General features: G+C 40.3%; 1 protein-coding gene across 2 annotated transcripts in view; it reads right to left on the reverse strand.

The window, feature by feature from the left end:
• The window catches only part of SH3BP4 (SH3 domain binding protein 4), a 342,884-nt gene that overhangs the window by 27,188 nt on the left and 289,550 nt on the right, over positions 1 to 26,146 (reverse strand). For both annotated transcript variants that reach the window (XM_044060569.1, XM_044060568.1), the window contains one exon: positions 18,248 to 18,436. In XM_044060569.1, coding sequence (XP_043916504.1) covers positions 18,248 to 18,436 — 189 coding nt within the window. The remainder of the gene's footprint in view (positions 1 to 18,247; positions 18,437 to 26,146) is intronic.

Consider the following 26,146-nt stretch of genomic DNA (forward strand, 5'->3'; position numbering starts at 1 on the left):
TGTCCTTGTTCAAAGGAGCACCTAGTAACTTTGATATGACATGGTCTGGCAAAGTCTGCTCCTTGAGCCAAGCATGTCTTCTCAGTACACAACCAGTGACTGCTGCTCGGCAAGATGCCTCTAGGGTGTCAAAGCTACATTGCAAAGTATGCTTGCTGACTTGGCTTGCAGAGTGCATAAGATCCTGTAATTCCTTATTTTCTGCACAGTCTGTAAAGGTTGTCATTTTTTAAGAAGTTCCATAATATGTTGCTGGTACTTCGGCATGTGAAATCGACAATTTAATGCCCTAAAAGCAAGAGTAGCAGAGGTATATACCTTCTTTGCTCATCTGGAATCCCTGTCCGAAGGGTGGGATTCTTGGCTGTAGTTGCCTTGATACCTTTAGGCCCCTGGGAAATTATCTCTGGGTCAGCAGCAGGATTCTTGAAAAGAAATATGTGACTGTCAGGTACTCTGTAGTACCAGTCTGATTTTGTAGGGGCAGGAGGTAAAATATCAGTAGTAGTAAGACTGGATTCCATGAAAACATCAACAACATCCAGGACAAGGGATATTGCTAAAGGCCTGTGCTGTGGCAAATCTAGGAATTCTCAGAGTCTCTTTTTGGACTGGTGATAGTCTTGGCATTCCCAGTGGCAATGGTCTCTTTATGTAAGGTTTCACCAAAAGAAAAATTCTCTGGAGGGGAGGCAGAGGGAATGGATTCCTCTGCATCTGAATCCTCATAAGTAGATAAAGGCATGTCTTCATAATCAGATAACTCAGAGTCATCGGACTCCTGGTGTGTTGAAGCTGCAAGGGACTGGTCTCTTTTCCTCTTAGCAGGGGAAGGCTGACTTCCCCTAATCAGAGTAATGAGGTCTTCAGCCATTGCAAGCATTTGTCTGAGGCATGGGAGGATGTGCATGCGCTTTGGTCATCGGTTTTCTAGGCATAGCGCATACTCTAGGCCTAAGAAACTCGATAGTTTTAGATAAAAAAGTCATCGCTTTGAGTCGAACATCGGTAGTGCGCAGAACTGCCTTAGAAGCTGGTGCCTGCACAGCAGCTCTGGACCCATCCAAGGTAGAGACATCAGCAGGTTCCACAGTCGAAGAAGAATCTCTCAGCATACCGGCCTCCAAATGGGTCTCGGTAGAGGCTTGCGAATCCACAGAAGCGGCCATCAGGGGCTGCGAAAGTGCCTCATTGAGTACTGGTGAACTGGCGACTAGCTTGGCGGAAGCTTCATCGGCAGCTTTGGACCCATGTGATCTGGTCTTTATCCTTACATTTTTTTTGGAATACAGAGATCGAGAGTGAAAGAATTTAGCAACAATGAGAGCCCAACGATGAATGGTTCAGGCGTTAAAGCACAAAACCGACAGCGAGGTACATCGCGGTCTGAGCCTAAACAGGTGACAGTACGAATGAAAATCTGTGTTGTATTTCCTTTCCACAGGCAAGACAATTGTTAACTTTTTATGACATCGGTTAGAGCAAGGAAAGAAGATCCCCAACAGGGTACTTAGCTTTAGAAGATTTCAGGATTATTCAATTTGTAAACGAAAATTCAGGTAGTGGCCAACCAGCACTTGCGAACTGCTTCTGCTTTGGGCTCCTTGGCAGGAAAGACTGATGTAATGGCGTTGGCTGCCTGTTTTTATACCCCTGATGACCTGACATCAGTCCTGGAGTGACAGAAACTGACGCAGAAACACTAAGTCTCTGGTATTTGGCCGACTGAGGGCTACCTGCAGTCAGACAACCTAAGTGTGATGAATGCAACAGTGAAACACGAAGAACATCTGTTGTTTCTGCTTCCTTACAAGAATATAACCAGATTTTGCATCATGGTCACCCAGGTTCTGTGTCCACTAAGAGAAGAGCAAGAGAATTAGCATTTTGGTCTACATTACCAAAAGATATTGGCAAAGTACTTTCATCTTGTTCAGTATGCAATAGTACTAGACCACATTTGCAAAGAGAACCAGTTCAGACAAGTCCAGTTCCTGAACTACTGTGGGTCAACAGCTGCAGCTGATATCGTTGAGTGGAACAATCAACACTACTTGATTTTGGTAGATTCTTATTCAAATTGGTTTGAGATTGATCTACTACCTAACCTAACATCCACTACTGTTATTACTCAGCTGAAACGCCATTTCTCAGTGGTAGTCCACACAAACTTTTTTTTCTGACAATGGTACTCAATTTACTAGCCAGTTGTTTTGGAAATTTGCAAAAGACTGGGACTTTGTAAATGTCACTAGTACTCCTGAATATCCTCATTTAAATGGTCTAGCTGAATTTGCAGTACAGAGTGCAAAGCAGTTACTTAAAAGGTCAAAATTGTGACAATATTTATGTGTTAAATTTGCTTAATCTCAGAAACATACCTCATGACGATATTCTTGGCTCACCTGCTCAAAGACTGCTTTCCAGGCAAACTATAACTATATGCTACCCATTACTTCCAATTTATTGAAGCTTAAACCCAAGAACAGTGGAACCATCAATGCTCAAATGGTTAAGAAGCGTAATATCTGGAAATCTAGTTAAGACAGATCAAGCAGATTACTTTGTCCATTGAGGGAAGGAGAGACGGTACGAATCCAGGTGACAAAAGGTTTTGATCGAATTGGACAGATTACAGTCATCTGTGCCGATCCAATTCAGAAGGTGTAGAATATAGGAGGAACTGGAAACATCATCTTCCTGTATCAGAACCATCCTCACCATCACAACATTGTTTTTGTGGTGCAAATTTCAAATCTAAGAATGAATCAGACACTTTTTCCATTCCAGAATGTTTTCAAAATTCTGATTCCATTCCAGAAAATATTCCAGACATTCCAAAGGTCAAAGTTTTCAGAGACAGTTCCAGTTGCTAAATGTAATTCCCAGTTTGATGTTGCACTTTATGGGCGAGTGTTAAAGCCAAGTGTGAAATATGCAGCAACATGGACTTAATTGTGTATATATGTGTACTTAGTACTGTATAATGCATGACCAAAAATCACCTGTGATTTCTACATGCTAAGTAGACTTAGTGTCATAAGATCTAATTCTCAAAGAGGGAGGATGTAGATCAGACTGCAAGTAAAGTGTGCTTTGTCTTTAAGAAGCATGTCAAGGCTGTATGTGCACATATAAATCCCAGACACATGCACTCCCTAGTGCCATTTTGTAAGAGCAGCCACAGTGACAGCATGCATGATCACAGTTGTTAGTTTGTATACAAGTTACTTAAGTTAAAGTCATTAAACTCTTATAGTGATGTGTTTGTACAGAAAAAAGCTGCTTGAACAGAACCCACATAAGACTCTTCTATTAAGTTCAAAGTAGGAGGGGGACACGATTTGGTGTTCTTTCTCCTCTCTGGCCTCAACCCTTATATCTACCTTCCCTGTCATATCCAAACAACTTGCACCCAGGTACCTCCATCTCCCACCTGCTTATCATCATCACAAGTTCCTATGATACCAGCAATATCACCCTCCTTCCTGCATCACTGAATTGGGCTACTGCATCTTTTTACCCAGACTCCTTACACTGCAAAGAACAACTATCCAACCATACTGAGTCATCATACTCTGTTCTTCTATTTTCTGTACCTCTATGTTTTGTCATTTAAATACTTAATCCCTTTCTTCTGTGTCACCCCTCTTCTACCTTACTTTACAAGTACAATCACTGAAGTACCTTTCCAACCCAGCAGTAAGCATCAGTCGCACAGTGGTTAATGTTGCCTCACAGTAAGAAATTCTCTAGTTAGATTCTTGGATCAGATGCCCTCTGTGCAGAGTTTCCATGTTCTCCCTGTATTCACATGGTTAATAGCTGATTACTATGCTGATGACCTGGGGGGGGGGTTAAGTTAGCTATACTTCCCAAAGGTGGGAATCAAATCCTGTACCTTGTGTCCATAAGGTAAACATCTTAACCATTATACCAACTCCCCAACTCTCAATATTATACCACCCCAGGTAAGACTCAAACCCACAATCCCTGGCTTAGGAGGGCAATGTCTTGTACATAAAAGTCACCAGGGCCTGGTTTTCACCAGGTGCTCCCGTTTCCTTCGACATTGCAAAGATATGCATGAGTTAGAGAGGACATTTTAAACTGACCTTAGGTGTGTCTGGTATGGACAAACAAATGATACAAGTCTAACCACCCAGCATTGTGAACACAGGTTCTACAAAATAGACACTTATGATGGCCCCAACCCCATGTGTAAAAACAGAAAAAATGGATTGTGGATGGATGGTCCCTTCTTCTGGGCTTAAGAAACAAGCCCGTTTACATGGAGAGATCAGGTCTCACTAAATTTCTTAAAAGACACCAATATTTCTCCCTTGTTCATAACTACTGCTCATCAATATACTCCTCCAACCTTCTGGAATCACTCCCTGGCATAACATTGCATCTCAGCTGTCTACTTTGACAGATCCTTGATGCCTACATACACCACAAGATGCAGCCTCCTTCTCCCCTACTGAGTGATCACTTTGGTTTCCTCCTCTCCTGTTTTACAGAGTTTAAGACCAGAGTCTGCTTTCACTGACATGGTTTCTCCTTTCCCACTTGCTTAGACTGCTGTTCCGCTTTGAGACTGAACCTTCAACATCTCTCTCAAATGTCCCTAATTTTACCTAATTTTTCCCCGACTCTAATACATATCACTTTGGATTACAGTCAGTCATTAGAGTTTCATACTTACTGTTCAGGAAAAGCATGCTAATGCAAAATCTGCAGTTCTAGCAATGTCATTTATAGTAGTATTTGAAAATTTTCCATGAATTTTGGCCTTTATCCTCATTATTTTTGGCTTTGTCCCTGATTCTCCAACATAGTAGTAGAAAGGTACGATCTAGCACACCTCATATCTTTTTCTTTACCCACACTAGCTTCCTCTCCTTTATTTCCTGACCCATGCTAATGTTCCCCTCCCTTCCACTCAGGCTTCCTTCTCCCTGCCCTCTCTTTCAAGGCTACATCTCCCACTTTTCCCCTTCACCATACTCAACAATATTCATTGCTAGCCCTACCTGCTGCTTTAGGCAAGAAGATAGCAGAAGTGCAAAAAAAAGAAGGCTATTAAAATCCATTGCAAGTCGTTTTCTTAAGTGGTTGATTACTCATATGTCCTCTGCCTGATGTGGTCCAGACTGACAAAAAACTATGCCAAATGGCAACAGTGCATTGTTCCTTAAAGATGCATTACACAGCATAGAGGACATTCATAAAGCCACAAAAAAAAAAAAGGAGTGTGTGCGCCTTCACACCCCTTACCCCACAACTGCTTAGATTTTTTTAATCTTCAGAAACAACTTTCTGTTAAACTACTTATGCTAGGATTACACTCGAGAGGTATACTATTGCAGAAAAAAGCACAGCTTTTCCCCCTCAAGTAATACATAACATTCCACTTACTCAGTGTGTGCATAAACACTGACAAACTGTCAGCCTTACGTCAATCACATTGAGCTCCAGGCCTTTCAGAAGTGCTAAAATGCAAAACGGTCACATGCTCTTATGCAATATAGTCATGCTTACTCAGAAGTAAATTCAGGCCAGGACTGACATGGTTTGAGGTTACAAATGGGAGTATAAAAATGTAAAACATTAGAGGTTTGATATAAAATGCATGACAAAGGCTTACAAATGCCTCTCAATTTCTCGGCAGAACCGTACAAGAACTGCTTTATAAACACACCAAATGCTGACAGATATATGAACTGGAAGAAAAACCCGCAATATCTTCAGCTGTACAAATAAAAACAGGTTTAGCTAAATGGCAGTAGAAACTAAAGCCATACGAGTTGCTCACCCTAAACTTGAATTCTGAGACTAATATTTCAATGAAGAGGAATCTTTAAATCCGGTTTCTATATGCACTTTAGCTCTATTCTGTTCTCCAGCATCCACACCTTCCTTGCTGCTTGTCAACAACCTAATTTGGGTGGTTAACCCTCCCCCAGAATGCTGAACTACTGCTTAAAAAAGTATCCAGGAGAAAACTGGGACAAAAATCCCACTCTTAAGTACTCACCAGAAGTAGCTGTGTTGTGATGGCAATTAAACATCTTGCTGCCCTAAACTGGCAGAGCAGAAGATGCCTTTAGAAAAGGGTTAACAGCAGAACCCAAAAGAATAGCCCCAGTGAGTGCAGAAGCTCTTAAGTACTGTTCTGTTAGTACTCAAAGTAATGTACAGCCTGGCTGAAGGATGACTTGACTGGGGAAACAGAACTGGTTGGAAGACGTGAAGGGAAGCTGTTGCACAATGAAGGGAAGCTGTTGCACAAACCTAATTAGCAGTCTGAATTCTGAACTGCCCCAAGGCATTCTATATCAGGCTGGCATGACAACTGATGAGATTCTGAATTTCTGCTCTTTTCAGCCTGATCTAGAAGGGGATTTATTTGCATAGATATAATTCACTTGTGCCAGAAAACCCAGTGTCACAGATGTTCAAATGAAAGGATCACTGCTTACACACAAGAACTACCCACAGGCAGATGTCTGCTCTTCTGGACAGATTTCCTTAGTAATCGGACAGTCCCAGATGGGAGTTTATCTCCTTAGGCTCCTCCCCATGTTAAGGACATAGCATGCCCCTTGGCAGCACAGTGACACTACCTCATGTTCATTTCTGGGGAAAGAAATAATCAAAATCAAGTGTGCTTACAAATTCTTGTGGAGGCATCCAGGACACAGAATGGCTGCACACGCCACTGAGAGGCCTCCCAAAGCACTCCAGGTACCAGAAAGGAGTCCGTGTAAGGCAACAAAAACAGCTCTATCTGATCTCATAAGCAGTTAGGTGAGATGCAAGAACATGATTGACCAGGGGACCAGGGATGCTGCAGTAATCCATTCTACTATTCAAATACAGTACAGTTGTGTAATGCACCATAATTGTAGACATTTAATTAGAAAGACCACTACTGCAGTATACTGGCTGCAGACATCTACCCTTCTTACCCAAGTTCCATGTCACTTACAGAAGGTCTCAGTTCAATAAACTCCTCTCCTTTGTCCACAGGCAGTGGACTAATATACAGATTAAAAGAGTACTTTGCACCATTTGTCAGCTCTTTTTTGTCTGAAAGTGTCCAGACAACCTGCTTTTGCTAGGGGCTCTCCACTGAATTGCTGCACTCATATTCCTGAGTGCTGACAGACAGAAAAATATCAAAAATCTAGAAGAGTGAATCTCAAACATCGCTCTTCTCCTATAAAGTTTCTTCCTGCAGGTAGACATGCATCCCTGCACCCTCAATGTGAGGGGCAAGCCCCAAACTCCTTGGACTTTTACCAACTCAGATTGCCATACCACTGAGAAAAGGAAATATTCTGAGAAATGGCCATCTCAGACTTGTATGCAAGTCCTTTTTTTTTTTTGGCCATTCAGTTTTCATGTTTGATACTTGCTCTAGTGGGTCCTGACCTTTCAAATGGTTACCTTGGCTAGGAGTACTTTTTGTTGCTGGTCCTCTGTAAAGTCCAAAAATTTAACTGCTTACTCGTGGATGCCAATCCCCCCCCCCCCCCCATGCTCAACCTTTGGTGAAGGGTGCTCTTAGTGAATACACATCCAGTACTAGTAGTCCCTCCCTACTGCAGAAATATGAAACTCTTCAACAGAGCTTACAAAATCAGTGGGTTGTGCAGACTCTACTCTTCATATTAGGGTGGATTTAAGAAATAGCTATAAATTCTCCAACGCTTCAAGACCTTTCTGGATAAGAGTTCACTGTCAAAGTGAGCTATATGGTGAAAAACTCTATTGTAGCAACGATCCCTCTAATTAGACATCTACTGTAAAGGTGCATTGCTCACTCAACTGTACTGCATTCATCATAGAATTCACTGCTGCAGTACAAGCTCTTATCCAACTAAAAACAAAACAAAAAAAAAACACCAAATCAGTAACTTGATCTACCACGTGAAGGAATAGTTCACACATTATGCCCTTAAAAATCACAGCGAGGAACACTGCCCTGCCCTCAAACTGAACTCCACGTTGCAGTGTTTGATGGTGTAACTAGTTCTGGAGAAGACTGCTATAGTGATGCCAGTCTGGTACTGCTCGCTCTGACCATAGTCCAGGGGTTGTCTACAGTCATCACAATAAAAGAAAAGAGCTAGAGGCTTGGTGGGAGTTGGTTTGTAAACTGATTTCTCTGCTTTTCCTGCCATAAAAGAATACATTGTTGGCTTGTTTACCCGATTAACTTTATCTGAACATTGTAACAGCTGAGCTACATACCAACCTCCAACCACTACAAAATCCTTTTTCAGAATCACATTTATTGGCCAAGTATGTGCATATACAAGGAATACGACTCCAGTTTCAATTACTCTCCAAGTATGAATTACATAAACGACATACATGCAACTATTAAGAACAAGCCAAAAAAAAAAAAAATGTAAATCTACATACGAGGTGCAAAGGTTTCCTTTACTTTTGGGAGTTGGACACAAGGTACAAATCTGGCAGCATGGCTGACTACTAGTGCAGAAAAATTACTGTAGATCTATTAAAAAAAGGGTTAATCAAACGTTCATTCTATCCTTGTGAAAAAAACGAGTAAATGTTCATCGCACTTAATGGCATCCAAATCAAATAATTTCTAGCTGAAATGGCAGCTACCAGGAATGTTTTCTAAGACAAAAATATGAGCATCGCTGAAGAGCCTGCCTCAAAGGAGATCAAGGTTAGTGCTACAATTAAAGTTGAGGTTGAGTGGGGGGAAGAAATGTGCCTCTTAGGTTGTCTTGGGGCAATATTCCCATCAGCAGCTGCTTGATAAAGGAGTACCAGGAAGAGAAGATCCAATGGCAGACAAGCAGTTAGCAAACCAAGCTGTATAGTCTGATGTTCACAGACATTCCAGTGCTTATGGAATCTCACAAGATGCTCATTTCCTATGGTGCCTGTTCTTTAAAAGGTATTAGGCTGACAGGATCTCTGCTCTTTAGGATGGGGTTTAATACAGCTCCTACTGCTTGACAGAGAAGGTACCCCCTGTTGTGAAGGCAGGAGGGAACCCTCTCATTATTTACATCATCATGACATTTGAGCTACCTCTCAAATGTTATATGTGCCGTAAAATGTCAAAATGACATCTTTCCTTTCCATTTTAATGGGTATTCCTCAAGGATCCATTTTACGTCCCTTGTTCAATATACTCAATTATATCCACCTAGCATCTAAACAAGTCACTACCATACAGTACACAACTCGGTCATCTCTTCTGCTAGAAACATAGATAAGTTAAAACAACTCACCAGAGTCCTTCACCACAGAAGCTGTGATATACAGCTGCTCCTTAACCATAACTGTTACTGTTTACCCCCAAAGCATTAAACTGACTACAAAAATACATTTCAAAACCACTATCACCACCAACACAAGACTAGCAAGCTTAGAATCTGACCATCACATAAAATAAGTACTAAAAATACCTAGTAATAGCTAGGTGTACTCTGTAGACACAAACAGTACCTCATAACTAATTCCAGAACAAGTACTGCTCAAGTCCCTTCTCATCCCTGCACTACTTTACACTGGTCCCATCTTGATTAACCTACAATTCACAATTCTCACTCTTGGAACAGTGCTATAATTGCTGGTGCCAAATGTGGGCATCTTATTAATGTACACACCACTGTCTGGCCTTAAAAACTTCAGTGGCTAGAGCAGAGGCATTACTTTGCACTTTCCCTACTAGTAACTTCCCACAAGCTCATTAATTATTCTGACAAACGCCTTAGTTTGAGAAATATTCTCCAACTTTCTAACCCAAGTAGACAGCTTATGACCACTGACAAAAATGTTAACTGTTAAAGCTAACTCCTCAACTGGAGATTCTTTCTACTCCATCCCGTCAAAAATTTAGATCTCCCTTTCTGCATCTCTAAGACGCACAGTAAACACCAGCTCTTAAAACACAAAGACAATACCTAAAATATACCTGGATTTGTACTCGCACAACTCCTGGATGATGTATGCTCTCCCCTTAAATTCTTATATTGTTTCCAAGCACTATTCCTTCCAAGCACTTTTTCCTCCGTTATTGGTCCAAATTCTCCTTCTTGTTCTCCATCTCTCCCTCTTTTCTTGTACCTATCCTAAAACATTCAGTCTCATCTCAATACTTATCCTCAAGTTTGTTCCTTTACTGTACTTCTACCAGGTTAACTTTCAAATATATTTTATAGTTCTTTACATGATGTTGCTATTAATTAATATTACTCTATTTAAATTTTGTACATTTGTTTACCAGTTTACCTCTGTTTACAATGTTATTCACGTAATGTCATTTTTCTGGAGCTTTTCTTTCAGCAGCTCTGCTGAAAAGGGGTAGCTTTCTGTCCAGTTAGACTAGCCCAGAAAACAAAGACAATAAATAAACATATCGGTGACATCAAACCATAGCAACCTAAGCCAGGGTGGAGGTTGGTGATTGTTTCCATCTATGCTTCTCTTCTGAAAAACCCTTGATAACAGTGGTGGGAATAGGAAAGTGTACACACAGGACTTCCTACCACTAAATGCCAAAAACTTTCGCTGTCTATGCGTACCTGTCCAGTACACTGGAAAAGAACCTCTGTAGATGTTTTTCTGGGTGATATGATGTGGTCCATTGGTGGTGATCTTCGGTGTAAGTGAATGGAAATTATTGGTCCCCTAGCGTCTACTCATGGTTTTTGACTTTTGTCCTGCTCAGTTTGTCTGTCACTGTGCTCTGCACTGTGAGGATATACATTGTCTAGAAGCTTGACTGTCTCCCTAGCTTATGTACCACATTATTGCGGTGTTGAGTCAGTACTCATGGGTGTCCATCACTGTCATTAAATTGAAGGTCTTTATGATCAAATACAAGTCCATAATCTGTAAAATATTGGTGCACTTGTGCTGTAAGATAAGACTGCAGTTTTCCTGACCTTTAGCTTTTCCAAATGTCTAGAAGACCCAAAGCTTTTGAGATCATCAAGCAAACTCATTCCTGATGCAAGTGACAGAAGGAAAAATCCGATGCTGTTGCTAGAGATTCTTGATATACAAGTGGAGTTTTCTTCTATGCAGTTGGGTTAAAGGGAACATTAGAACAGATACGGACATGTGCACTGGAACTCTGAGAAACCCTCTGTCTGAAAACTCTACCTTCTGTGTCATATCTGAAGAGTGCACATTTAGCTGGGGAGCTCTTTACTTTCTGGGATAAAGTCATCCCTTTTCTACATACAGGATGTCGAAGAATTTTTTTTAAATTCACCATGTTAGTATTACTGCAGGTAATTGGAGGGTAGATACATTAGTCTTCGACAGTCAGCAATAATTTAAGCTTTTTTCCCCCCAGTATTTGCACTTGTTTTTCCATAAAACGGTGTGCAGGTGTATGATAAAATACTAAGTTTTATCATGATAGGTTTATGGTCAGACAGGAGTTTTAGGTCATTGGATCTTAATGACTTGGGAATACAGTTGTGTAGAATAATATTTAGGGTTTACAATCACCATTGCGAACTGCATTTGATCGAGAGTGACACTGTCGAAATGCAGTTTTCCAATGGGCAGTTTTGTGAACCCAAACATCAACCACACCGCATCGAATGGGCAGTGTATTTTCAGTATCTGAGTTCAGAATTTTGAGTGGAGATCGTAGTTCAGTGAGAAACAGGGAATTAACCCATTTCCTCATTGCAGTGCAATCTGGGGAGTTGGTATATATAACTTGCAGGGGTATGTGTGGGGGGGGGGAGCAGGGGGCTTGCCCCCTGCAAAATTGTAAAGTGCACGTGCTGTTGACTATGGAATGTCATGGTGGTGTAACCTGCATAGCATGGGTGAATGATGTCATCGCCTGATATGTCGAATACATAGAACTTTGGGTGTTGATGTATTCAGTTTCAACCTGGCTGCAATTTCGCTGTTCTGGATTCAGGATTTTGGGTCGACCATGTGGCTGGTGAAGTTATGCAGTTTCAAGGTTTCAATAGTAAACCGATGTTTAGTGCTGTACAACTTTAGAGTTTTGTATATGTTAGCTAATGGGCTAGTTCTAACGAATTTAAGATTTTTAGTGTTACTCAATGGTGAGCTCTGTAGGAGTTATTTCCTGCAAATTTAGTCATATTATAGCATTCTTCAAGTTTTGATTTTTGTGATGCGTGGAGGTTAGCAAGGATGGAAGTTTCGACTTTTTGAGGGATGGAGGAAAGTAGTGGCAAATATAGTTTTAGTTGCATTGGTGAGAAAGTTTTTGGCTCTGTAAAGCATCTCTAGATTTAGTGAGTTTTTTTATGCAATTTCATATACGCCAGTCAAATTTAAGATCATTCACTATCATCCCTAATAATTTACTATCAGAAGTGACTTCAATGGTTGTATTGAGAGAGGGTTTTAAATTTTGTTTTTTCATGAGACAGGGTTTGGAGGAATAGTAGTATTTATTTATTTGTTTGGGTTGAGCTTGAGTTGTGAGTTACAAATTCAGTGGCTGTTAAAGCTTTGAGTGATTTTTTGAGTTCTGCCAGGTTGTCAGATGTGCATATCAGTGTGGAGTTATCTGCACATTGTATCAGAGAGGCCTGTTGTGTGGATATGTGGAGGATGTTAGTAAGAATGTTAGAGAGTATGGGGACCACAGATAAGAGTATTTTGATACTCTGGTGGTGAGTGGGATGCATGGAGAGAAGGAAGTGCCATTTTACTGACTGACACCTATTGGACAGGCAACGTTTGAATCATGGAACGGTGGGCTCAGACAAACCTAATGAAGGCATTTGAAGGAGGTTTGCTGTGAAATACTGTGTGAAAGGCTTTAGACAAGTCTAGCCAGACAGAGGAGACCAGCTTGCCATTACCTCTAGCTTTATCAACAGTAGCTATGCACGTTAGAAATGCAGCGTTAGCACTATGGGAGGGATTAAAGCCATGCTGTATGGGGCTCTTCCTGCAGGAAGTTGTTTTTGAATATATTTTCAGTATTTTAGAGATGGGGAATAAAATTGCTACAGGACTACTGTTAGCAAAGTCTCTTGAATTTCCTCCTGTGTGTAGAGGGATAATATGCGCTTTTTTTTTTCCAGAGAGAGAGAGGGAAAGTGAGATTCCACTATTGCCCTGTTTATAAGGATTGAGACAGGACAGGCAATGCTATCAGCTGCTATTTCAAGGTATTTGCTTGGAAGGTCATCAGCTAAAGTACAGGATGGTTAGAGTTTACAAGTAGTTTACATATGATGTGGGCACAGGCTTGAAGGTGAAAGTGGATGTAGTGATGTGGCTGTTGGGCAGGGTTGGGACTGGATGTTGGGAATCCTTGGTTAGAGATGCTATACCATTTATGAAATAAGAGCTGAACTCTACTGCAGTTTAGAGTGGTGAGTTACTGGGAGAGGGTGAGAGAATATTTGAGAGAGATGAAAGATTTCTTTAACGGCTGACCAGAATTTTTTGGGGTTGTATTTATATTTGTTTACAGATGTAGCACACTGATCAATACTGACCAATTTCAGGCTCAGCCCGGGTGAAATACAAAGCATTTCAGAAAAAAAATACAAAATGTAAGCAATAATAGTTTACTATTCTTCAGAAAATTGTTGTACATAGTTTTTGCCTTCATTTATTTGCTTTTTTGTGTAGTTTCCGATCATTCTTAAGTTTTCAAAATACTGTGGTGTTTTATATTTTTGCCATTCTTTCCACACCTTTTCAATCTTGCATTAGCATTTTACTCTTTTTGAATAGCCAATTACTTGAATAGCCAATAACATTATTTGTTTTAAGTCTATTTTTCTACGAGGTGCAAAGCTATTTAGGAAAGTTGCATTGAATTAATTTACAGCATCACATGAGGGGAGGATAAATGATAGGGTACTAATGAAAGTTTTTAGGTTAAACTTGGACATGCTGCAGGCCGATTTATAAATGGGTCTATATTAGTTTCACGAAAGACTTATTCATCGAAAACGTCTTCAGTGAACACAAACCTCCAAAATTAATTTCAGCGAACCGTGGTAGTTTTCCCACAGTTCACAAACACTTGGCCATCACCTCAACTTTGCCCTTTTCACTGTAGTGCGATCTCAAAGTTGGTATACATTAGTTAAGTGAGGTGTGGGGGCATAGCCCCCCCCCCACATTGTGGTATGTGGGTGGCAAAGCCTCCCACTTGGGTGGATTTGACTTACTCAATTGTGTGCTCCAGATGGTTGGTGGGCAAGTATTTGAGAACTGTGGGCAAAATACATCTTTCGTGGAATTAATATAGACTCTTTATAAACATACTGTTTAAATGGATGAGTGAGATGTCTATATAAATTGGGAGATGGTCACTGCAAGAGAGTCTTGCATTGTACCTGTGGTGGTGAATTTGCTAGGGTCTGATACTGGGATCCAGTCCAATAGAGAATATTTTGTTTTGGTATAATATGCTGGGCTAGTTAATAGTTGTGTAAAACTGTAAAACATAGTTATTTTGTAATTTCTTTGCTGTCAAGCCATTAACAAGTATTTATTGATAAACAAATAATTTACTAAATGAAAAGAAAGATTAGATACAACTAATGAAAAGAAATATTTGATACAACTCATAATTACTGGCGAGTTACAGGTACAGAATTGCCATTTTGTGCAGCATGTGCCAAAAACAAATAACTATGATAAAACAGATAGTCAGAAATGCAAGTGTGCAAAAACATGAGTATCGGAATGCTGTCCAGAAACATAAAATATTTGGTGTGGTGGTTGATGGGTATCACTTAGTGGGAGAAGGGACTACATTATGGATGCTGGCATACAATTCCAAAAAAGGCTGTACCCCTAACAGAAGACAAAACAATGGCAAAGGAGAGGACAATGCAGACAGGCTTCTGTTGACAATATGCACTCTAAGGGGAGACGTCTTGGAGGGCATGAATACAACTTCAAAGAAATCAAGCCCAGGGAGTACAAGAGTATACTGGGCATGAGCATTACAGGGTTTAGAAAAGCAAAAACTCGGATCTAATTTGAAATGGGTTAAGGTCAAAATATGTAAGGATATACTGTTGTAGTACAACAGTCAGATCCTGCAAGACATATCACAAGACATTACCTTCAAATTATAGGGTAAAATAAATAGCAACTATTTCAGGTGATGAACATGATTGGGGAGACCCTATAGTTATGTGGTTAATACACATTGGTACTTGAACTGTTGTACCCAAACGCCTAGTTTGTCCTTAACAGGTGTCAGAGTAGTAAAAGAATGGATCTGTTAACTAGCAGCCAAATGTAGGGTGTAGGTTAGTGATGAAAATATTACAGACCAAAAATGGACAAATAGGAAAGGAGGATAAATATTCTGATTACCTCTTAACAGACAGGAAACTATGAAACCACTGCAAAGTAGACAGTGGTCCAGTGTAGAAAGTTTGTACAGTAATTTGTAATGTGAGACACCATCAAAGGCTTTTGACAAGTCTAGAAGTAGAGAGAAACCAAGTTGCCAGGGTTTCTATTTCGGTTGATGACAGTGACAAAATTAAGTAGGCCAGTGGTTGTGGTGTGGTCCGGTCAAAAGCCACACTGTGTGTGGGACAGAAGCTGGGATGATTCTTTTGAGTGCGTGCAGCCTCAGCTTAGAGTGAAATATTTTTCCCCTTCCTGCAAGTCAGTTTAACCTTGTGTACAGTACAATATAATGTATACAAATTGAGAACAGGAAGGAAAATATCCCCTGCAGAACCACCTACAGTACGTTAATCAGCTTTAAGTACACCACCACTCTTCCTGTCAGTGGTGCAACTGTCTGCAGTAAACCATGGATGGTACATTAAACGACTAGTCAAAGCAGCCCATCCTAAAACAGAGATATCCATCTTTGCTGAAAAGTCTGAGAGAAGAAATTCTCACACTTGATCTTGGACAAGAAAGAGGACACGGAAGTGTGGTGTTGGACCTGAACAGTCTTTGAAACCAAGAGTTTTCTTGGGGGAAAAAAATACACACATTCTAGGGCAATTGTTTCAACTAGACTAAACTGTGGCAAAAATATGGGAGACTTGGCCCTATCATGCATTATGTGATGGGTGGGGGTTACAAAACAGGATGTCTGCCCAGCTGTCTTAAAGCCAACATCTTCAATCCTGCTATGAAAGAGGATGGGCCTCATGCTGACAGATCAATATTTATCAAAAGTACCATTTCCAATTTTGGTACAAGGTTATCCTTTATTCAAGTCATCAAATTATGTGTTTGATTTTTTTTCTCAACACATTTTACAAACCACGAGTCCCTGTGTAACACGTGATACTAATGCATTTCAGGTATATGTTCTCAAATACTGTCTTACTGTGTGGCGTTCACACTGTGCATAAGCATTGGACTCAAAATCAAAACTCTTACTAGATGTGGTCAGCCCCGCAAGTCCCCTCCCAAAATAAAACATGGTGCAATGGTTCCTACAAGTTTCACTTGTTCCCTAATTTAGGCAATTCAGCTCCAGTGTATTCTTTTGCCAAAACACGGTGGAAAAAGGGTACAGTTACCTCTGCTACAGTAAGGATACAAACTCTGCAGCTCTTAAAAGGAGATGATCACAACAACCCTTAGTTACGGATTCTAATTACTGTACTTTTGGGGAAATCCACCAGGATGCCAAGCATAATGTTGCTCCATGCTCATTCTACAATATTCAAAATGAAAAGTTTAGCTTGCTCATACAAAGGGTGGCCTAGCATTGACAAAAATGCAGAAAAGCTTGTACAAATGTGTGAAAAATCTCATCTAAAATGAGAATCGGCACTAAATTCACCTTCAGACATTTTGGAATGGCCCGAGATGCCATGGTCTAGAATGAAAGCAAATGAGGAGTTCTGTTCCTTGGAAAAACAATTCTAGGTTTTATTATTCATTCACAGTGAAAAGATGGGCAGTACATGAAATCAGATACAATTCATGCAAGAAAAGGACAAATGAGGCAGTTTTAGCATACAGTGTACCCTAGAACTGTTAATGTCTGACACCCGATCTTGTTTCACCAGAGTAGTCTTTATGAAAAGAAATGGAATTTGCAACATTTCAAAATTCCTCTGTAGGACTCTGAAGGAAGAGATGGAAAATTATAAGTGAAGATCAAGTGAAGACTAAGAAATCTCCAGCAGAAATGTTTACATCAAGATAACCGTTACCTATGCTGGACTTGCACTTGGTAGATTTTCTAATAAAACCCTAGAAAAAGAATAGACTGAGAAGCAGAGGTTTGGCAGACACCAAAAAGTGCCTAATAAAAAAGTAGGTTTGTTTCTGGATATGTTTATGTGAGAAGTTAAATTGCAGTCCTAAATAATCCCCGACATTAAGAGTTATTATGACTTCCTATTCTTCTCTTCTGCTGGTCAGATTACAATATGATTCCTAGTGATCAAACCACTTTGTGAATTTGAAGAGGTCAAAAATTTCCTAGCACTGTAGAAGTCCAAACTGGTTTGCTTTTAGAGACACCTATGGAAGCTGCAAATAAGAAATCCATACTGATGCTTTTTGGGGGGTGGGGGCAGGCAACGATGTTGAAGAACCTCTACCCATGCCTTTTATATTTGAAAACATTCTTCAGAACTTTGTTGCCATCCCACCCAGATCTACTTAGAAAAGGTGCGACAAAAGGACTACCATTAGTGGTGAAATCTTTTTCTCCAAAGAGGAAGAATGAGTTCTAGTTTCATAGAAGGCATACTAGTCTATTCAGATCTCTTTAGTTAGAAGATGACAATACAATCCCTGACTGCTTATAAATGCTGCACAGACACAAATGTATATTTTTTCACCCCACATGCAAAACTCATGCTTACAAACCAAACATCTGCCTATGCCAAAATAGTTTGTACATTAGAAAAGGGCATTGTAAAATCTTGGCTATTAAACATTATGTTCAGCGGATTACTTTCCAGCTAAGCTAGTTCTGACCTTCAGCCCACATTTGCTAGCCCAACTGTATCTGGGGAAAGGATACTTCTGGAAATTTTCTCAGGTACTAAGCCATAAACATTAGCTATACTTCTGCTTTTTCTACGGAAATTCAAATTTTTTAATAAAGTCATTTTTAAAGTGTTTGGGTTTTCTGTCTGAGATGCGCTTAACCTTGGCAGCCCTTCATTCTTTGAGAAGAAAAAGTTAACATTTGGTAAAATGCATCTAACCATAGCCCAGGATGTCAAACACAAGTAAAAACACAGCTTAACAGTGTGCATGTCTGCCTCACCTCTGAATCCAGCATTCCACTTCTGTCCCTGTGTGGGGCCTCATAGGAATCCATTTGCTGCTTGGATACTTTGGCCAGTTTATCAGCCAGTTCCCGCCAGCGCTGAGCAACCTCTACAGCTGTAGTCAAAAGCACAAAATCCTGAATCAACCTAGCAACAAGCCCCTGGCAGTCAATCTTCAGCAGTGCCTACATGAAATCAAGATGAAGAAAAAAAAATTAAGATGGGAGTGCTAGAATTACAAGTTGAGAAAACAAAACCTCCCTCATTGATCAGTACACATTGACTGAAAGTCAAAGTGACCCTGAACTAACAAATACATTACGATTCAAATGAAATAGGAAACTAGTAAATCATTTAACATTTATATATATATATATAAACCTGTAATTTACATCGAAAAAATGTTTTGAATTAAGTTCCAGTTTTGTCTTTCTTCATACATCATATGAATCAGTATAAATCTAAAATAAAGAATAAGTAACAGTAAACTTTAAAAGTTTTACAAAGACTTTGCCAAGCTTTCAATAATGTCAGAGTACAATGGAGCATTACAAGTCACAAAACCCTGTGTTGTCTGAGACTTAAGCAGACCTCTGTTACAGCAACAAGACAAAAGACAATGCTGTATTCACATGTCCTTTGGCTTGATACTCTGAATGGCAGGCATTCTTTGAGCATGAAATGAAAATAAGTTTATCATGCCTATTTGTGATGAAACACAGTTTCCTTCCAGGACAAACTGCAGTCTGCAAAAAAAAAAAAAAAAAATCTGTAGACATCATTGTTTAAGGAAGCACAGTTCTACAGGACTTTGTGAAGGTCACTTTTAATATTCTGTGAAACCAGTTGCCTAAACATTTTATGAATTAACCAAGTTGTACACCGGATGCCTTCCTTTAAACTATTATCTTCAGCAGCCTAAAGATCTGGAATATACCCTTACATACAGTGCTTTGCAGTATTTATATTTCAGACACATGCATAACTGTATCTGTAGGTATGAGGGCTTCCTTAGCAGTTATGACTAGTTGAACTTTATGTTCAGGTTTGACATGCTTAGCTTGTGCTGGTTTACGGTGTTGGACAGATACATACTGCAGTGTGTTGCTGTTTAACAAGTCACCCATGCTCACGACTGATAATTCCTGAAACCATGACTTCAGTTCAAAATGGAATACAAGTCACAAGACCTGTCAGTTTCAACTAATACAGAACATTTAGTCGGGAAAGACTTCTGTCAAAAATAAAAAAAAAAGAAAATTCACTGATGCATTATTCTCATGAAGGTGCATCTCTCTTGGAAAGGCTTGGCTTTTCATTTGGTTCTATAGTTACTTAAAAACAGAGTGCTTGATAAAAATTGATAGAAGGGATTCTCTTCCCAAACTGATGGGTCACTGCAGCTAGAGACTTGCATTGTCTTTTGCTCGCCATTTTTAATATCACTTGGGACATCCATGGGCTCAGTGCTGTTCTGCAAATTGCCACTTCTGCTGGGGGATACAGAAAAGGCTTTTTGTGGTAACCAAGCTGGATTTGGTAAAAAAAAACAGCCAAACTACACTTCACCAATGGCAGCCTGGATGATAGAACAGCAGACTTATTAAAATAAGCACAACTTTACCAGGAAATATTAGCGCTTTCGTCTTACAATTTAGACTTCTTCAGATATATACAACAGAACAAGTACTTAGCTTAAGACCAGTAAAGTCACATGATACTGAACACAATGAACTAAAAAGGAAAGGAGAGGCAAAGCAATTTAAAGTGACAGGCAGTAACTGTTGTTTGGCATCTACTTCTCAGAAGTACAGGCTAACATAGGAGGACTATGGCTAACAGTTTGCAGATGACTGCAAACTGGGAGCCATAGTGGAAAGTACATTGGACACAGATATCCTTCAGAGGGGTCTCACGGAAACTGATAGCTGGTGCCAGAGCCATGGCCTGAAGTTAAATGCCAAAAAATGTATAGTCATACCCTTTGGGAAAAACAAGGTAACCCCAAGCTACCATATAGGTGGCAATCCACTAAGCACAGAAGAGGTTATCAGGGACCTGGGGACCCAGGTTGACAGTGGCCTTTCTTTTGACACTCACATTGCTAAAGTGGTTAGAAAAACCTTCTACATTGCCCACCTGATCATGAAGGGATTCACATCCAGATCAAATGAGGTCATTGTTCCCCTGTACTCTTCACTTATCAGACCAATGATCGAGTACAATGCCCCATTCGGGATGTATCTCACCCGACACCTGCAGCAATTGGAGAGACCCCAAAAGTTCCTCACCAAAAGGATAAAGGGACTCCAAAATCTGTCATATGCTGCCAGACTGAAGAAACTCCAGCTCTATTCAGTCGCATACCGTCTGCTCAGAGGTGACCTGTGCCTGACATACAAGGCCATGTCCAACCCGGAATTAATGGACATGCTCCACCTCAAAAAGCCAAATCTACCAGATACACTAGAGCAAGCGACTTAAACCTTAGCACAGATATAAATAGGACATGCTGGAGGGATAGATTTGTCACCCAGAGACTCCCTATGGTGTGGAATAGAATCCCGGTCCATGTGAGGCAGAGCACCTCGCTGGCTCTGTTCAAGAGAAATCTTGACCGGTGGATGGGAGATCGTAGGTTTACCCCAGGAATCATCCCTGTGTCACTGCTGGACAGAGGCACAACAAACTAATGGGCACAGTATTTTTTAACATAAGGGGTGGCGTAAGCCACAAAAACTCTGGGCTAGGCTTATAAATGCCTTAGGGCAGATTGCCTAGTATAAACCTATGAACCTATAACCTATGAATTACACAGAACACCTGCACAAACCAATCAATTACCTTGACGTCTCCTTAACTTTTGACCGTGAAATGTTTTTTATTTCTTCGAAAAATTTATTGCAAACCTACCTATTACAACAGCTTACTTCATTATACTAGCAATACTCCTATAACCAGCAACATGGGGTAGTCAAGGGGCAACTGGTTACAGCAGCCAGGATGGTTACTTTATGGAGTAAGTTTGTGGAAGAATGTAATAGGTTGAAAGACATGTTTGTCAACAGGAGATATCCCTTGGATATCATTGATTCTCTCATGGCTAAAGTGGTGGACAAGAGACAGAAATGGGTTTACATCCCCCTTTTGATGCCCAATCAGGATGTATGAGGTTCCCCCACATAGAAAACAATTCTAGGCTACTTAACCCATGTGGAGACATGGTGGATGGCTTACCTGAGAAAGATGACTTGCTTGAATTTAGTCATCCTTTGGTCACCACTTTGAACAGTGATACTAAATATATTGACTCTATTGTTTATAAAAACTGGACTTTTATTACACTGGATCGGGAATTGAAGAAATTGGGGGCCCGGCTAAAGATTGTATACAAGGGAGGACGTACTTTTAAAAAATATCTTTAGAGTTGCAATATCAGTAGGTGTAAGTGTATGTCTGGCACTATGTTCAAAGGTGGTGGATGTGGCCAATGCAATCACATATTGGTCACTGACTGTATTCAGATCAATGATAACATTTTATCAAAGGGAAATTCAATTGCCAGTCAAGTAGTGTGGTCTACATTGCAAGGTATGTGTCTTGCTCTGTTTTTTTATGTTGGCAAGACCAAGAGAAATTTAAAACATATCTATGAGCACCTTTATGACATCAAGAAACGTAAGGAAGCCAATGCCCTTTTTGGACACATTACTTCCCGAGCACAAATTTCATTTTTGGGTCTTGGAACAGGTGAGACCAGACCCCAGGGGTGGAACCTTGGTCCCTATTCTTAGAGAGGGAGCTGTGGTGGCAGATGTATTTAAATGCATCTGTGCCACCAGGTTTGAATGATGTTATTAGTATTCAAGTGCTCTCTAAAAAGGAGAGTGTTTGACAGATACTGATATATTCTGAAATATTTTTGATTAATCTTGAACATTTTTTTTTTATAATTAAGAATTAAAGCATTTTATTTTAGTTTTGCTAAACTTTGTCATTTTCATGATTTGTGTCACTTTAAATTGCTTTGCCTCTCCTTTCCTTCTTATTATTTCACTGTGTTTTGCATCATGTGACTTTACTGGTCTTTTTAGTCGGAGTACTTGTTCTGTTGTATATAAATTGTAAGACGAAAATGCTAATATTCCCTGGTCGAGTTATGCGTATTTTAATACATCTGCTATTCTGTCATCCCGGTTGCCATAGGTGAAAACCAGGCTGGATTTGCCTTCTGGGTATATAAACTTATACCAATACTTTTAAGGACTTTGTTTTTTGGGTTAACACTTACATGGCCTTTAAAAAAATTGTTTGGCCAGACTACCTTCTGTTACTAATTAAATAAATAAAATAAGCACAAGATGCACATTGCGGATATTTAATGAAATACAGTAACAACATGTAACGTGTTATATAAGAAAATAATCTACGGCTCTGAAACCTTTAAAACCATTGGTTTACCTTGTTAGAATATATGCCAGCATCTCCTATAGCTTTATTAAATTCCTCCTCTAACCTTTGAGTTATTTTGTGCTACAATCCATCCTTCCCGCCACCTCTGTTGCCCCCCCACCAAAAAAAAAAAAAAGAAAATGCTTCTACTGTAATACTTCAGTGTATCCCTTTACTGTCTTCTGGTAAGAGAGAGAGAGTTGACATGGCCATGAAAACACTTTTGAATAAGTTCTGGATGCATGATGCCTACTTTTCTGTTGGAAATTTTTTGCTGTAGAGGTTCCATTAATCTACATTCCATTAATCTACATCCGAGGTCACAAGTCCATCTTGATGTTTGTATAGCACAGCCCATAGGCCATATAGAGCTTTCTTTCCTACAGATCACAACTTTAAAAACAGCCCCACAAGGCAGTGTACAGGAAAAGTACAGTTTTGTACCTACCATAAATGTAGATGTTCGAAGATCCACATTGCTGCAGTCCTAACACTTGGGTAGTCATATCAGAGCATGACATCAGAACGTCAGGGTACAAATCATATCCTCAGTCTTTTCTTGCCCCAGATGTCAGAAGACCCTAAAAGAAAGGTCAAAACCCATAGACAACAACTAAACAACCAACCAGCCTAACACCAAAAATATGTACAATATATACAATATATACACTATACCTCAGAGGGATAACCCAGGCCACACAACCACCTCAAACTACAGAGGGAAGGAGGGATGCAGCAATGTGGATCTTGAACATCTACATTTATGGTAGGTACAAAACTGTACTATGTTCTTCATCTCACATTGCTGCAGTCCGAGGATGGCTAAACAAATGCCCTGCAACACAGCAGTGGCAAAACCAGCCCTGGATTTAGAGTACAGAGGAAGGTGGTAATGCCTAGAGAAGGTATGCACTGAACTCCAAGTGGCTGCCTCAAAGCTGTTGAAGTGGCAGTAGCCCTAGTGGAATGAGGCCTAATCCCAGCTGGAATCTCTTTGCCATGATGGGAATAACAGAAAGCAATGCAAAATCCAATCCACTTAGAAATAGTTTGTTTTGACACGGCTTGCCCTGAGAGCACAAAGCAAAAGAAACTAATAACTGCTGAGATTGTCTGAACCCTTTAGTTCTGTCCAAATAATATCGCAACTGCCTGTGTACATCTAAAGTGTGCAAAATCTTTTCCCCTTTAGTTTGGGGATTTGCATAAAAAGTAGGCAAATGAATAGTTTGGTTTAAAGCCACACTAGAAACCACTTTAGGCATAAAGGAAGGATTAAGATACCCTATCCTTATGGAAAATTAAGAAAGGCTCAACTGCCATAAGGGCCTGCAATTCAGAAACCCTTCTTGCAGAGGTAATGGCCAACAAAAAGCAGTCTTCCATGACAAATATTTCAACTCAGCAGTAGCTGCAGGCTCAAAAGGTTGTAGAGTGAGTTTCTCCAACACAAAATTGAGATCCCAAGCAGGAGTAGGAGCTCGGGGTCTTATATTCTTTGCCCCTCTAAGAAATTGCTTGAACAAAGGATGAGAAAACAATGGTGGGTCACAGTCATAGTGAGCTGAAATTGCTGCAGCATGAATCTTAATAGAAGAGAAGGACAAACCTTTGTCCAATAACTCAGTAAGATATTGAAGAGCCACACTTAAATCAGGCTCAGAAACATCCAAATCCTTAGCAGCACTCCAAAATAAAAATCTCTTCCATTTATCTCTTTCCTTGTACTAGGCCTTCTAGCTTCCAAAATCACATCCAAAACTTGTTGTGGAAGTTGAGACCCTTTATGGTTTAAAACAGAATATGCCATGCTGTTAGGTGAAGAGAGTGAAGCTTGACATTGAGCAAATGACTGTCCTCCTGGGACAACAGATGAGGAATCAAAGGCAAAGGCCATGGAAGCTCAGACTTCTCAGTAATGGGTACCAGTGCTGTCGAGGCCAATCTGGAGCTATCAAAATCATCCTTGGCTTGTCCTGTCTGACCTTCAGAAGTACCTTTGGGAGGAGAGGCAGAGGTGGAAAGGCATACACATGAAGATTTTTCCAACTGAAAGAAAGAGCATCCACTTTCCAAGCTGTGGGATGAAACCTTTGTGCAAAACTTTGGCAGCTGGTGGTTTAGTGGAGAAGCGAACAGATCTATGTCTGGAGTTCCCCAGGACACTGTCAATTTCTGAAATACATGAAGATCCAGTTTCCACGGGATCCATGATTTGTCTGCTTAACACATCTGCTAAGGAGTTCTGTGCTCCGCAGAAACCTTGCCTGAAGACTTAGTTGTAAACTGAGAGCAGTCTCCCACAAAATCATTGCTTGCCTGCATAGAGGATAAGAATGTGTTCCCCTTGCTTGTTGATGTACCACATGACAGTTGTGTTGTCTGTTAGAATCAACACCTGCCCTGGAAGAAGTAAATCCTTGAAAGCTATTAATGCAAACTGGACTGCTAACATCTCCTTCAAGTTGATATGTAGATGCTGTAGTCTGACAGGCCACTTGTCTTGTATCCACTTTCCATTTAGATGAGCTCCCAAAGCTTTGTCTGAGGCATCTGTTGTTAAAATTTGACTCGCCTCTGGCCGGGTCACAGAGAGTCCCTTGTTTAGGTGACATTCCTGAGCCCACCACAAAATTCCTTTTGAATGCAAGGTATTATTTGAATGACAGTGTCCAGATGTTGGCAGTGCTGTGTCCATACATTTTGAGATACCATTGCAACTTCCTCATATGCAGTTTGGCATTGGGAAGCACCAGAATACAAGATGCCATGAACCCTAAGGCTTGAAGGACTGTCCTTGCAGTCAGCCGGACTGAAGAGATATATGATGGAAGTAAAGGGAAAGATTCTTTTGTTTGTCCGGTGTTAGAAATGCCATCTGTGATGCTGTATTCAGTCTTACTCCCAGAAAGCACATGTCTTGAGAGGGTACTAGACTGGACTTTATTTACAGAATACCCCAGGCATCTTAGCACTGCTATCACATACCTTCCTTGAGCCAGTATCAGGCAATCGTCCAAATAAGGATAGATTTGTATTCCTTTCAGCCTGAAGAATGCTATCACTGGAGCCAGAACTTTGTAAATACTCGATAAGCCAAAGGGCAATGCAGAGAACTGATAGTGAGAAGTCCCAGTCCTAAAACGCAGATACTTCCTGCAACTTAGCCTGATAGGAACATGAAGGTAAGCCTCCTTGAGATCCAAAGTTACCATCCAGTGATCCTTGCCCAGTAGAGGTAAAAGCTGTTGTAACGTCAACATTTTGAACTTGGGAATGTCCAGATAAGTGTTGAGGATAGATAAATCCAAAATCGGTCTCCACGTGTTCCGCACAAGGAACAGGCGAGAATAAAATCCTAGGCCCCTTTCTGACATAGGAACCGACTGTATGGCCCCTATTTGGAGTAACAGAGAAATTTGCTTGTGAGCCTCTATTCTTTG

Source organism: Protopterus annectens, chromosome 2.part0 (assembly GCF_019279795.1).
Source record: "Protopterus annectens isolate FY-2018-M chromosome 2.part0, PAN1.0, whole genome shotgun sequence".
Classification (NCBI taxonomy): Eukaryota; Metazoa; Chordata; order Ceratodontiformes; family Protopteridae; genus Protopterus; species Protopterus annectens.